Source organism: Cladophialophora psammophila, assembly GCF_000585535.1.
Source record: "Cladophialophora psammophila CBS 110553 chromosome Unknown aczJe-supercont1.4, whole genome shotgun sequence".
NCBI lineage: Eukaryota > Fungi > Ascomycota > Eurotiomycetes > Chaetothyriales > Herpotrichiellaceae > Cladophialophora > Cladophialophora psammophila.
This window is the reverse complement of record NW_006912925.1, coordinates 66,006-78,978: the sequence shown is the minus strand read 5'-3', so window position 1 is coordinate 78,978 and position 12,973 is coordinate 66,006. Positions and strand designations below refer to the sequence as shown.

Below are 12,973 nucleotides of genomic sequence, written 5' to 3'. Positions count from 1 at the left end.
GCTCAAGAGAAGAAGGAAGCCAAGCGAAAGCGGCACGCGTTGGAGCTGCAAATAGCTCAGGAGAAGAAGGAAGCCAAACGAAGACGGCTCCAGTTAAGTATCGTGGGAGAAGAAAGATGCAAAACGGAAGCGAGTTGAGCTGGAGCAGCAGGAGTTGCAAGAAGGCAGAACTGGGGCATCGAATCGCTCAGGCGAAGAAAAGACGTCACGAAAACGATATGAAACGGAGCGGCAGAAGGCTCAGAATGACTAATAGGTTCAATGGATGAAGATCGGAGAAAGGACTCTGATGTTAGGTCCTGAAATCGACGAGTCCCAACCTGTGGAGCGGTGACGCCCACATCTGGCGGCGGTGACGGTGGTGGTGCCCTCAATACCATCCCATCAGATCTGGACAACGGAGAACTGCTGCCTGGTCCTCTCGATGGCCCCTCCCTCCTCCCCTGTTCGCAGGGGCCTGCGAACATGTCCTGGGAAGAAGTTCTCTCAGGTTGAGTTTGTCGCCGTGGTTGTGCAATTGTGTCGCAACAGCCCTGTGGAATCGATTGTACAAAGGGGGGAAAGTATGTAACATGCAAGACGGAGCATTGAGCGTGTTGTGGGAGACTCACATGTCACTCTTGCGGTAACGATACGCCACCTGGAACGTATCACAGTGGGATGACAGCTGAAGGGGACAGAGTAGTTGGTATATAGTGTGCTGGAAGCCGGGCCCCCTTATTTGCATACAGCCTTGTGCCCTGTGCCCTGTGCCCTGTGCCCGTTTTAGATGTTTTCTTCCCTCCCTCAGACTGGTAACCTAGCTAGAAGAGAGAAGATATATTTTCTTACAGATGAATGCAATTTTCCCAGATAAATCTCGCTTGGTCGAAGGTGCTCCATGAAGTGCAGGGTGAGAACATGCTGGTCCCTCAGCTACTCAGCGACACCGTTGGACGCCGGCCAATTGGCGGATGCACGTGGCGTCTTCCGATAAGTCTTCACCACAGTTTACAAATCAAACGAAGGGAACACGCTTTGACAGCTTTTGACTCTCTGAATCTGTCGAGACTGCCCGAGTATTCGTGTGATGGACCAGAATAACGTGGTGGTCACTGCCATCAGCGTGCTGCTTGGCACATGTCTGATCGGGCTGTGCATCAATCGCATATATTTCTCCCCAGTGGCACACATCCCGGGCCCGCTGCTGGCAAAGATCAGCTATTGGTACGTTGTGAAGTTCTGATGGATCATTCAAGCGGCTGACTTCAGGTCCGCGAGGTACGAGTTCTACTACGATGTCGTCTTGAGAGGGCAGTATGCGTTCAAGATCAAGAAGCTCCACGAGCAGTACGGCCCCGTTGTGCGCATCAACCCTGCAGAAGTGCATTTTGCAGACCCGGACTTCTACGATGCCATCTATGCTGGCCCGTCGCAGAAACGGGACAAGTGGTCGTGGTTCTGTCGCCAGTTTGGGATCCCCGACTCGACGTTTGCGACCGTGGGCCATGATCAACATCGCCTTCGCAGAAGCGCCTTGAACCCCTTCTTCTCAAAGGCAAAGGTGCGAAGTCTGCAGCCGCTCATTGAAGACGTGGCCCGCAAACTGCTCGCTCGGTTCGAAGAGTTCCAGATGCTGGGTGATCCGCTCACTATATCTCTGGGCTTTGCTGCTCTAACAAACGGTACTGTACACTGGATGACACTCATTCCAACCTGGCTTCCGTATTAGGCTGAAAGGCTGATCCTACGACAGATATTGCCGAGCAGTATGCATTGGGTCAGAACGAGAATCGTGTCCTGGCGAGAGACTTTGATCCGAGCTTTCACGACGCCTCAATCGTGGGTAGTACAATGGGCCATCTAACCAAGCAGTTTCCTTTTATTCTCTCCTTGATGCAGTCTCTCCCCGACGATCTCACTATCATGATGAACCGGAGCATGGCCTCGTACGTAAAGCTTCAGCGGGTGAGAAAAGAGATCTCGACATCAAAAAAGGGGTGTGGCGCCATGTTTCTAACCGTGCGAGAACAGGACATCAGGGCCCAGATCGAGCTGATCCACCGACATCGAGAGAGCAGCGTGTATAAATCCTCGCCACACCAGACCATCTTCCACGAGATCTTGGAGAGCAACCTTCCCGAGGCCGAAAAATCCACGTCTCGCCTCTGGCAGGACGGCCAGGTCACCGTCATCGCCGGGACGCTGACCACCGCGTCCGCACTGTCATGCACGCTTTTCGCTCTGCTCTCCCAGCCAGAGCTGCTCCGACGGCTGAAGTTGGAGCTAGCGGCGGCGATTCCTAATCCCAATCGGTTACCGGAGCTCACTGCGTTGGAACAGCTCCCGTTCCTGACGGCCTGTATCAAGGAGGGCCTCCGACTGAGCAACGGAGTCAGCACGCGACTGCAGCGGATCGACCCAGATAACCCCGTCGTCTTCGTCGACAGGACGAAACACCGGGGAAAACGCTACGTGCTGCCTCCCGGGACTCCTCTCTCCATGACGGCCATGCTCGTCCACTTCGACGAGTCCGTCTTTCCTCAGCCGCTATCGTTCGCGCCGGATCGTTGGCTTCACCACGCTGACGCCGACAGCCCCGCCCCCGCTCTGGACAAGTATCTGGTCCCCTTCTCGCGCGGCACCAGGCAGTGCATCGGGATGAACCTGGCGTACGCAGAGCTCTACATCACTCTCGCCATGGTCTTTCGCGTGTACGGCAGTCCAGACGTGCGCATGAAGGGCGACCGCGGATACCTGGAGCTCTTTGAGACGGAGTGGGCCAGGGACGTCGAGATCGTGGGTGACGGCGTCACGCCCTTGAATCGGAAGGGGAGCAGGGGGGTCCGGATCAAGGTCAAGTAGGTAGATAATATTGTGTAGTTGCCCATCCCCATCTACCGAAAGAAGGAGGGGGTTTTGACAAGAGATATTGGCACGCAACAAGTTTTCGGGGCAGGCAATGTAAAGGGGGGGAGGAAAATACAGTAAGAGAACCCATGTAAAGGATGACCAGGAGCCAGGCGCAAGTGCCGATAGCATTCCTGTGGCTTGTGCTATCTCAATGTCAACCATATAATGGCAATACCAAGAATGCCCTAAGCGTCCTGTTTAATGGGGGCAATAGAGTTCATGCTCCAGGATCAAGAATTGGGTCCAACAGCTCGGGATCTCAGCCTTGCGTCTCCTCCTTTCCACTGGCAGCAGCCAAATCATCCATCAGCATCGCGGCCTTTCTCCAGGCATCGTGTCTCATGGCGTTCAATTCGTGTTCCTTGTCCGCAATTTTCCCGTGCATCTTTCTTAACTCGGCGTCTTCACCCATCGTCCGCTCCACCTCGGCAATTTCCTTGCGCGCCACTTTCTGCATCTCTTTCGACTTTGTTGCCACCAGTCTCAGCACTGCAGTACACCACTTGCAAGCCTCTCCTTGAAGTTGTGCTTCGCCTGCAGCTGCGGGCGCGATCGAGTTGTAGGGCGTGGGCTCTTGACGGCCAGGGAGGCCTGTATGTATGTGCTGTTCGCGTTGGTCGGAGCTGCAGGAGCGAGTGGCTGGGGTGTTTTCGCAGGACAGAGCTGGTTCAGCCTTGGTGAGGTGGGTGGGATGTTCGATCACTAGCTTGCCGCAGGAAAGGCGACCCCATGGCCGTGGTTCATCGCAGTGTTCCCATTGAGAACTGTTTTTCGGGTTGAAGATGAGGGAGGAGACTGGGTCTTGCTCAGGGTAGGGACAGACTTGTAGTTTGAAACGACACATGGTAATAGAAAGCTGACCGTACGTGAGTGTCTGGAGTCGGCGCCCTAATGGTTCTGAATTTGCAAGACTTGGGAAGGGGACGAGTTGAGATCGAAAAGTGTCGACCTTCTTCTGCTAGAGAAGGGGCGAGGTATTTATACTCCTGGTGAGTCTGAAAAGTGAAGGATCGATTGCTGATGTGAATATTGCTTTGGTCATGCGGTAAAGAAGTTGCTGCGGTTTTGTGACTGGAGGTTTGCCCGCAATATGTTGGGTGAATGGATGGCAGAAGCATGAGCTAGAGAGCGAGAGAAGGATGTCGCAGCCGCTGCAGAGCGCAGTCTCAATGCCGCGATTCTGTTTCCTCTTGACTCCAGAAAAGCGCAACCTCTTCAACCGCGATTGTCTTGGAGAAAAGATCCTATAACAATGAGGGCACACGATACCTTTCTCGCTTTCTCGCTTTCTCATCGAGCGAAATTGGAGCACTTGCGATCGATCTGAGTGACGGCTTGCCTTTTCACAGTTTGTCAGCAGCCATCAAGCAAGTCTTCCCTTTCTCTACCAAGCACTGATCTGGACCTTCTTTGTGCCAGACCTCCACCCCATTTGAATACGACTGAGCCTCTTGGATGACCTTTTCAAATCAAAGACCTCCCGAATCCTCCCCTATTAGCTAGAAAGGACACACTGATCCCAGCAACCGTCAAGTTCCACAGTCACCCAGCAAACAAACCACACAATCATCAACAAACTCCCTGCCTCAAGGGCAGCCGCGAGGACAAACGGCAGCCTGCAGCATTCATCTCCACTCCAAACACCTGAAAGACCAGTCGGAAAACCACTCTGACCGATTATCTGCCGACCAAGTCCCTGCCCTCAGCCTTCAAACTATTGTCTCTTCTTCATCAATGCCGTACCACACCAGACCTCCTGTGCAATACCGAGGCCAGCAAGAATGTGCTACACTATCAAGATCGTCCATTTCGGGTGCATTGACGGGGAGGAGCACGTTGACTATGCGATGATTCGATGCAAGGGCTGGCTGGAGTGGATGATGCTGATGCCAGTCAAGCAGCTGTGTACAGGGATAAAGCAGGTAGAGGACTGGAGGATGACACCCTGCCGCTTCTGCAAGGAGTACATGGAGTCAAGGCGTGCGTTGGAGCGAGTCGGTGGTCGTGCCCGGGCGGTGTCTTTGGACGCAGATAGACCCAAAAAGGCAGTCGTCGACGCCCTATTGTAAGACACTGAGGAACGTCACATTCTGTGACGATAGCGAGATCCAACAACAGGCTTTAAATCAGCCCAGTTGAACAGCGTCCGTTATCCAGTCGTGATCCTCCGATAAGCTCAGCATCGCCTCCGAAACTAACTAACAGGACATGGCAATAATTCACGATCGCGTCCACCGAAAATACACGATATCGTGATGAGCCCAGCGTCGCCTCGTCGGACACCAGCCGTGGCACTGCAACGCTGTCAGCGTTCGCTCAAAATCCATGTCAGTGGTCTGGGTCCAGCGTTCGCTGGCATGGCTTTGGGCATTTCACATCACGTCCAAGAGACAAGTCCTCTTCCCTGGCCACAGTAGCGCCGACAAGACTTCTTACTCGATCATCTACTGAGCCAGTACTGCCTCAATGGAGGGGTTGGTGGTCAGCATCCGGCGTTGAATGTCCCTGGTCCTTTCCACATATTCGTTGACAGATATGTCACGAGGCCAGGACCTTCATGGCGTGATTGTGGAACAATTGCTGTGTGGACTTGCAGATCAGGGTGGTGGTCTGTGTGACTTCTGGACTCAAAGAGCAGGCAATATTCCGGACAAGCTGGAAGGTCATAACGCCGGGGAGGTTTGAAAGGGGTAGAACTTGCGGTCATCTCCCCCCTGAACGGCAGTGCCAGCATAGTAGGGACCGAATCTAGGGCACGTAGGAGCGTCACAGAAACCAGGCCTGTCTCTGACGCGGCGAGGTCCTCCCTAATCGTCCTTAGAACTTCCCTACTGAAGGAGTTCAGCGTCCTCCAGGACATGCGCCGCGATGGTTTCAGCGTCCTTCGAGAGGAGATCTTCTGCATACTGGGCCGGTTCCCGAGCAACTTGTCAGCCCAGATGGAGACAGCGTCCTCGGGAGAGGTCTCGATGACGATGAACCAGCGGTCGCTCTTTGCTAGACACATCGTCCAGGATGTAACCAGTAGGTCCGGTTCCCATAATGTCTCATGGATATCAGCGGCCGGTTTTCATGGAAATTCTAGTCTAGGTCGAGTCTGATGTCTGATGTTTTCATATTCTCTCGCTGATCCAGATGGCTCCTCTGCATCCGTATCGAATGACATCTGTCAGTGGCTGATATGGCTGTGCCTCCTTTGCATGATTTTCAACGGCATAATCCAGATGCTCAAGCTCCTCATCGCGTATTCGCTTAATGTCCTCAATCAAGACCTTCAGTTCAGGATCAAGCTCCTCCCCTCTCTCTTTCAATTCTGTCATCCACTTGAAGAGTTCCCGCACTTGGCCATTGTAGTGATTCCCAATCTCTGTCTCGACTGCTTCGGTACATGCCATGGCAGCTTCTCTTCCCATCATGCCTGTGGTCCATCCCAGTACAGTTGCTGCCACCTGCCAGACTGGATACATTGCCGTTGGGCGGATGCGGTGCTTTGCGAGAAGTTCATTAAAGGTTTTGAAATGTCCGGCTTCTTGGTCATACATATGTTTCATGAGGGGCCGGAGATGTGGGTGGGCTTTGACGACAGGTGGCGTCTGGGCGGTGTAGATGAGAGTAGCAGCAAGCTCCCCAGCCTGGTTTACACGGAGCGCACTGTCGAGAAATCTTCTCTGCTCGTCGGAAAGCACTGTTCTGGGTTGAACGGGCTCTTGAACCGTTTCACAGGAGGTATTTTGGGTCGACATCTGTCGGACTGCAAGTTGTCGAGAGTATAGCAGGCATGACTTCGGGCGTCTGGGAGCGCCAGACAGGAATCTCACACAGCTCCTGACCATCATCTTTGCAACGAGCTGGCCATCACCCGTGTGGATAGCTGGAGACCAGGATCAGCAGCTCTGCATGCGCAGCCTGCAAAGAACTACGGGTCAATAATTGGGGTGACGAGTCATTCTGTTGGAAACTTTGCCGACAGCGTAGTCATGCAATTCCCTAGATGGGCTTGTCGACTACATACTCCATGGAATTCAACAGAGATGCCTCATCATCCGTCCTGTTCTGCGCTTTCATCTCCCGCAACAGGGGTCTTATTCTGATTCTACTCAGCCTGTGTGCCATATGACACATTTAGTTGTCCTCATTTGGGTTTTTTTCGCACTAGACTAGACTTTGTTTAGACGGGTGGCCGACGTCTAACTCTTTCTGCCGGACCTCACAACAATTCTTCCCTAACCAAGGCTTCAAGGAACGACATCTTTTTGCATCGCGAACAGTTTTTCCTCCTCCGATCGCCTCGCTTCACCTTCTTCCTTTGAGCATCCGCACTGAGAACGTGCCTTGCCCTACTATCAGCCAAGTGAACAGTGCTTTACTGCCTCACCATGGCTGACCTGGATGCGGAACTTCTTGCTCTCGCCGGAGGCGACTCCTCCGGTGAAGAGAGCATGCCCTCTTCTCCCAAACAAAAGTCCCCTTCGCCACCACGCTCCAAGAAACAAGCAAGAGAATCACCATCCGCAGACATGGCTCGCAAGGGTGTCGCAAAGGCCGTCAAGCGAGGCAAACGTCGTAAGACTTACTCGGACGATGAAGATGAAGTGTAAGGCTCACCGTCCATCTCAATTTTGCGATCGCTGACGCGCTGGTTTTGCAGCTCTTCTCTCTCCCAACAGTCTGAGTCTGCATCCATGTCCCAGTCTGATTCCGAGGCCGACTTCAACGCTGGCACAGACGACAAACCCATCTTCCCGTACGAGAAACTCTATTACGACGCTGAAGACAAAGCTAGGATCGAAGCAAAGCCTGAAATCGAACGAGAGGAGATTTTGGCACAGCGCAGTGAACAGGTGGAGCGCCACGAACAAGATCTCCAGCTACGTCGCCTTGTCGCCTCACGCGCTCGAGAAGAGGCCAAGAATGCCGCAAAGAACAAGCGCAAGGCCAGCGCCGCAGAACTGGAGGACACCCAGCGAAAGAGCACTCGGCAGCGCACCAAAGTTGGTGGCGGTCGTGTCGGAGAAGCCAGCAGTGCCATCGAAGCCTACAAGCGACAGCGAGAAGAAAAGAGTCTCCGCGAAGAACAGCGAAAGAGGGACGGTTTTGTGAGAAGAGCGGCATCACCACGAGATGATTACAGCGACGCAGATGCAGAGGGGGAGAGCGACAATGACTACGACGACCGGAAGTTTAAGAGACGAACTCCCACGCCACCAAAAGACGAGCCTATCGCTGAACTTGCCGACATCCAGAGAGCCCGTGTTGGTCGTGACAACTTCGCCCAAGTCTGTTACACCCCTGGTTTTCAAGATACCATCACAGACTGCTATGCCCGCGTTTGCCTTGGTCCTGGTCGTAATCCTGGCGTGAACGAATATCGTCTCTGCTTGATCAAGGGATTCGCCACAGGCAAGCCATACGCCATGATCGGATCTAATGGCAGACCTTTTCCAGTCGACATGTACATCGTTGCAGCGCACGGCAAAGCGGAGAGACCATGGTCATTCCTTGAATGTTCCATGTCCAAGTTCACCGACGACGAGTGGCGACGATACCGATCTGTCATGGCTAATGAAGACTGCAAGATGCCTACTAGGGCCTTCATCAATTCCAAGCTCGATCAAATCAACCGACTGATTAACCATCGTTTCACCGAGGCTGAGATTTCGCAAAAGATCAAAGCCCAGAACGACCTCACTGAAAGGATCACCCGAAGCCAAGAGAAGGAGGATCTCAAGGCGAGAATCGCTGAAGCTCGCGCCGACGGGAAGTATGATCTAGCCGAAGAATTAGAGAATCAGCTTGCAGCCATCGTGCCCATGAAACTGGCTTTCGGTACGAGCTTGACCAAACAAGATACTGCCTACGTCAATCCCGAACAGGAACGACTTGCAGAACTCAATCGCCGCAATCAGAGACTGAATGCCGAGAATGTTCGGAAAGCGCAACTTGCGGAGATGAGAGCACGCAAGGCGAAGAAGACTCTTGCTCCGGGCGTGGACGAATTGTTCGAGGGCGGAAGTGACATCAGTCGTGCGAATACACCGGTCAATGGCATGGGGACGCCGAAGCTTGCCGCATCAGCAGGCATTTCGCGAACCGCATCACCCAATCCGCTCTCGCTTGCTAATGGAACTCCCCGGAATGCAACGCCCGTCTCTTCCAGCACCCTGAAGCCTGTGGTTCTACAACAGCAGAAGAAGAACGGCCTGCCTACCATTCGCAAGTCGGCAACGGATGATGAGATTATTGCTAGCATGGATTTGGGGATTGACATTGACATTGACATCTAAGATCGATGTGAGCCAGTCAGATGAATGGGCGCCGAGCCTGCTGAGATAGCCAGACAGTTCCAGTGCATTGGGTCGGCAAGGCCGTGTTTGGTTATCCGAACAGCCAGAGTGGGGTCTTAAGCGCATTGGGACTGTCTTGTTCTCGAAACTTGTGCCGAGTATTAGGATAAGGTCGAAAACCGAAAATCGAAAACCGAGAAGACGGTCCAGGAGATGAGCATGCGCTCTTCTACCAATTGTACCAAAAAAAATACATGGGCCTGGGGGTTTGCGGATTCTCGCTGGACACAGACGGCTCGCCATCTCTTGAGAGCCGCAAAGAGCCAAACTGTGAATCCATGAAATGAAAATGGTCACAAATATTCCCTGGCTGTACTCTCTGTTCTAACTTCTGCTGCAGTCTTTACCATCACTGACTTCTCACAATGCTTCAGGCGCGGTTCATTTTCAGTCTCCTTTACCCCTGACCACAATTTATATTTACGACATCTACGCCCGCCCGCTTTTGCCTTCATTTTGCAGTCAGCCTATGCCGCTACCTGCAGGAGTCTTTGCCCACAATAACCTCAAGCCATCCTTGCCGTCTTCTCAATTCATAGCCCGTTGTCCCTTACTCTGCTCACCTCATTGTCTGCAGAGAATATCCCGCCATAGCACATAACCCGGCCATTGGATGAGGCATGTATCTTCTCTGCCGTCGTCAGATTGGTAAGTCATGACCTCTTGTTGCCTATTTTCTATTTCTGACTTCTTAGCCGCCCCTATCTAGGCCTATAGGGCCGTGTTTCGGTTCCGAAACGAGCCCCCCGGCCTTCGACCTTGTGCCCTATATGCAGTGGTGTGCCTGTGACCTCTCTTTGATTTTGTTCTTCGGTCTTCTTGGAATCTCGTCGAAGCTCACGCAGCCTGATGCTCGGAATCAATTTAGCTGATCGACACCATCTATGCGCCATTCTTCATTCTGGACCTGCTTTGTCCCGTTGTTGTTTCGAGAGCCTGTGATCTCTTGGCAATCATTGCAAGAATCCTAATACCTGTAATTGATGACGAGCACCTTGCTTTCGAGTGTCTTCGGCTACCTTGCAATCTTGGGCTGATTGCGCCATCGCCATTGGCATTCTTGACTTCAATCAGGGCTCTCCTAGCTCCTAAGCGCTGGCTGTTAGCCAGCACAGTTCAGTGAGCAATTCGCAAAGCACGGAAACAACTGACATTCCTAAGCTGACTTGAACCTTCTTGCGCTGTGTTGGCTAGAGTTTTCGTGGAGTCATCGATATCGTTCACTAAAGATACACCCCACGACATATCTTGCAAACATGTGCCTCTTCCATATTCTCAACTGCTCCGCACACAACGCAAATACTCTGCGCCGCGTTCTCACCTGGCCCTCTCGCGAGATCATCGCCGCAGGCTTGGTCCGGTGCAAGTGGTACGAAGCAATCACGAGAGGCTGTCTGGATCCTCAGACACGCTCGAAGTTCGAGGACCCAGATGTCGTCTGTCCCTACGTGGTGGTGCGCCATGACGAAATCCCCCTTCCCGAGGATGTAATCAAAGGCATTGTGGAAGCCGTGTACCTGGAATGCGTCCCCGACCACGGCTGCGCAGACTGCGAGGAGACTATTTTCAGCCATGAGATGTTGGGCCCGCTCCCGACAAAGGCAGAGAAACTGGATTATCTCCGCGCAGTAGGCTGGGTTGGATCGTCAGCAATTGCCGAGGCCAAAGCTGCCTCTCAAGCTAGAAGTATTGCTGGACCAAGCGCTGCTCAGATAGCCGGTGAGGAGGCACACCAGGCACCGGGCGCGAAGCGGAAAAATGACAATGAAAAAGTTGCCGAATCAAAGGGACATGACGATCATGCTCATATCGTCGAAGCGAGGCCAGCAAAGAACGCCCGCAAGGGAAGTTGGCAGCATAGTGACGTCCAAGACGAAGACCGAACCGTTAGTCCATCCCCTACAGAGCCTTCAAAGGTGCCGCCTCGCAAGCCCACCGCTCTACAACTCGTGAATCCCCTGGTGGGGGAAAACGTCCCGCCAGCTTTGCGGAAGCGATCAAGGTCTTCCTCCCCGGCGTTGTCTAGCACCCCTGCCGGCAATGGAAGGAACTTGAGCGATGCAGCCTTACATGGCCTCATTGAAAATTTTCGCCCGCCGAGTCAGCGACACTCAAGAAACAGGAATGAGGATGCACTGCAGAGACGGAGGGAGGAGCTCGGCATCGCGATGGCGACGCACTTGAGCATAGAAGCACAGCGTTCACGCGAGCCGGTTCTTCCAGACAACAATTGCAGCTCCATAAAGTCCGAGAAAGATAGCAAGGAGAAGAATGCGCGCGCCATGAGCCCACCCGAGTCGAATCTGATTGATCTGACAAAGAGTCCAATCGTTGAACCGTCGGGATCCCAAACCGAACCAGCAGAAGCACGGTCAACATCGTGGGAAAACAGGGAGGAAGTCATCAGAGAGCGTGTCCGCGACGCCTTTGACCGTCTAGACTCAGCAGCTCAGCAAAAAGACCCTGCCGCGCACGCCACCGAGGCTGAAGGCGGCGAATTCGGGGCAGAAGTCCTGCGCGGCGTGAGAGACGGCTCCTTTCAGCACGCGGTGGCAGAAATCTCCCGCAAGCACTGGGACCCGGATGCGCCGCCCTTGAGCTCTTCGAAAGCGGGCGGCTCAAAGGGGCAAACAGAGGTGCTCCTGGACAGCGTCCGAATCCTCCGCCACGAGAAGGCTGCCTTCCTCGACCGCATCGCCGGCTTGCTGGAGGAGAAGGCGGCTGCGATGGAGAGGGAGGCGGCCTTGATACGAAGAGTCGTCGAGCTAGAGGGGAGGACAAGACATGCTAATTACGCCAGCGAGAAAGAGAAGGACAACCAACGGATAATGCTGCCACCATCGCCTCGGGCATCATCGTAAGCAGAGGGGGGGGAAGCCAGAACTGAGCGGTAAACACGGAATGCCGTTACCTGTGTTACTGGACAGGCAACTTTTTCTCTGTCTGTTTTTACTATTATCACGATTTCAGCCTCTGGCACCGATAGCTCAAGGCGGACCGCAGGGTGCTAAAACCGCAGGACATCACGAGCTAAAGAAGTGCACAACTGCTTCTTTTTTCTTTATTTGGACAGGCACTGTCCTGCCCTCGATATTGCAGCTAGGCAAGGATCGCTCGAAACAGGTCAACATGCAACATCCAAATAGAATCATCACCACGTCGATTCCTAGAGCTGCAGTCTACTGGAGTTTTCTGCAATTTTTAGGTGCGAAGACGTTGCGGATGAAACTGCTGATGTTCACGTCTCCGTCTTGTTTTCTGGGGACGGGGACGAGGACAAGGACATCGATCCTGGATGCAGGAGACCTACGTGGGATTTGAGCTGTATCCTGCAGCCCAGGGTCAAGACAGGAGTAAGACAGAATGCAGGGGAAGAATGAAACGAGAAAGTACAGGCTGAGATGGATGGAGGAACAAAAGAGGAGGTGGACGAGAGAAAGCCGCCGCGTGTTCTCAAAGCATATGACAGAGAGAGAGAGAGAGAGCTGGCAAGCATCTTACAAGTGCATTCTCGAGAAGGATGGTGCCCCCTTTTCTCCCTACCCCTTCTCGCACAAGTTTGAGCTTAAAGGAGCTGAGCATTCATCAACCATCATGATCGTATTCTGTTTCATTCTCCTCGTCCCTGATATATGGGCCCTGCGAGCCGCCTTCAGTTCTGGCACCTACTTTCCTCTGATGGAGTAAGAGGAGGGGCCAGGCAAGCAGTGCAGACTGACGATTATCAGGCGGATCCG

The 12,973-nt window shown here is 53.4% G+C and overlaps 6 protein-coding genes across 6 annotated transcripts in view; 4 read left to right on the top strand and 2 right to left on the bottom strand.

Annotated features, from left to right (window-relative positions):
- The window catches only part of A1O5_02949 (uncharacterized protein), a gene marked incomplete at both ends in the record, with an annotated part of 940 nt that extends 885 nt beyond the window's left edge, over window positions 1-55 (top strand). Inside the window, one exon of the mRNA XM_007743562.1 lies at window positions 10-55. Coding sequence (XP_007741752.1) covers window positions 10-55 — 46 coding nt within the window. The remainder of the gene's footprint in view (window positions 1-9) is intronic.
- Window positions 56-1,069: 1,014 nt separating this feature from the next.
- A1O5_02948 (uncharacterized protein) lies at window positions 1,070-2,844 on the top strand (the record flags this gene model as incomplete). Its single annotated transcript, XM_007743561.1, has 4 exons — window positions 1,070-1,213; window positions 1,268-1,664; window positions 1,736-1,947; window positions 2,014-2,844. 4 exons carry the CDS (start codon window positions 1,070-1,072, stop codon window positions 2,842-2,844), a joined length of 1,584 nt encoding a protein of 527 aa, XP_007741751.1.
- Window positions 2,845-3,151: 307 nt separating this feature from the next.
- Window positions 3,152-3,736, bottom strand: A1O5_02947 (uncharacterized protein; the record flags this gene model as incomplete). The annotated part of the gene is made up of 1 exon (XM_007743560.1): window positions 3,152-3,736. The coding sequence occupies one exon, from the start codon at window positions 3,734-3,736 to the stop codon at window positions 3,152-3,154; it is 585 nt and encodes a 194-aa protein (XP_007741750.1).
- A 2,269-nt stretch (window positions 3,737-6,005) lies between these two features.
- A1O5_02946 (ubiquinone biosynthesis monooxygenase Coq7) lies at window positions 6,006-6,635 on the bottom strand (the record flags this gene model as incomplete). The annotated part of the gene is made up of 1 exon (XM_007743559.1): window positions 6,006-6,635. One exon carries the CDS (start codon window positions 6,633-6,635, stop codon window positions 6,006-6,008), a length of 630 nt encoding a protein of 209 aa, XP_007741749.1.
- Window positions 6,636-7,268: 633 nt separating this feature from the next.
- On the top strand, window positions 7,269-9,176 carry A1O5_02945 (uncharacterized protein; the record flags this gene model as incomplete). Its single annotated transcript, XM_007743558.1, has 2 exons — window positions 7,269-7,486; window positions 7,541-9,176. The coding sequence occupies 2 exons, from the start codon at window positions 7,269-7,271 to the stop codon at window positions 9,174-9,176; spliced, it is 1,854 nt and encodes a 617-aa protein (XP_007741748.1).
- Window positions 9,177-10,492: 1,316 nt separating this feature from the next.
- A1O5_02944 (uncharacterized protein) lies at window positions 10,493-12,097 on the top strand (the record flags this gene model as incomplete). Its single annotated transcript, XM_007743557.1, has 1 exon — window positions 10,493-12,097. The coding sequence occupies one exon, from the start codon at window positions 10,493-10,495 to the stop codon at window positions 12,095-12,097; it is 1,605 nt and encodes a 534-aa protein (XP_007741747.1).
- Between the last annotated feature and the right edge of the window lie 876 nt (window positions 12,098-12,973).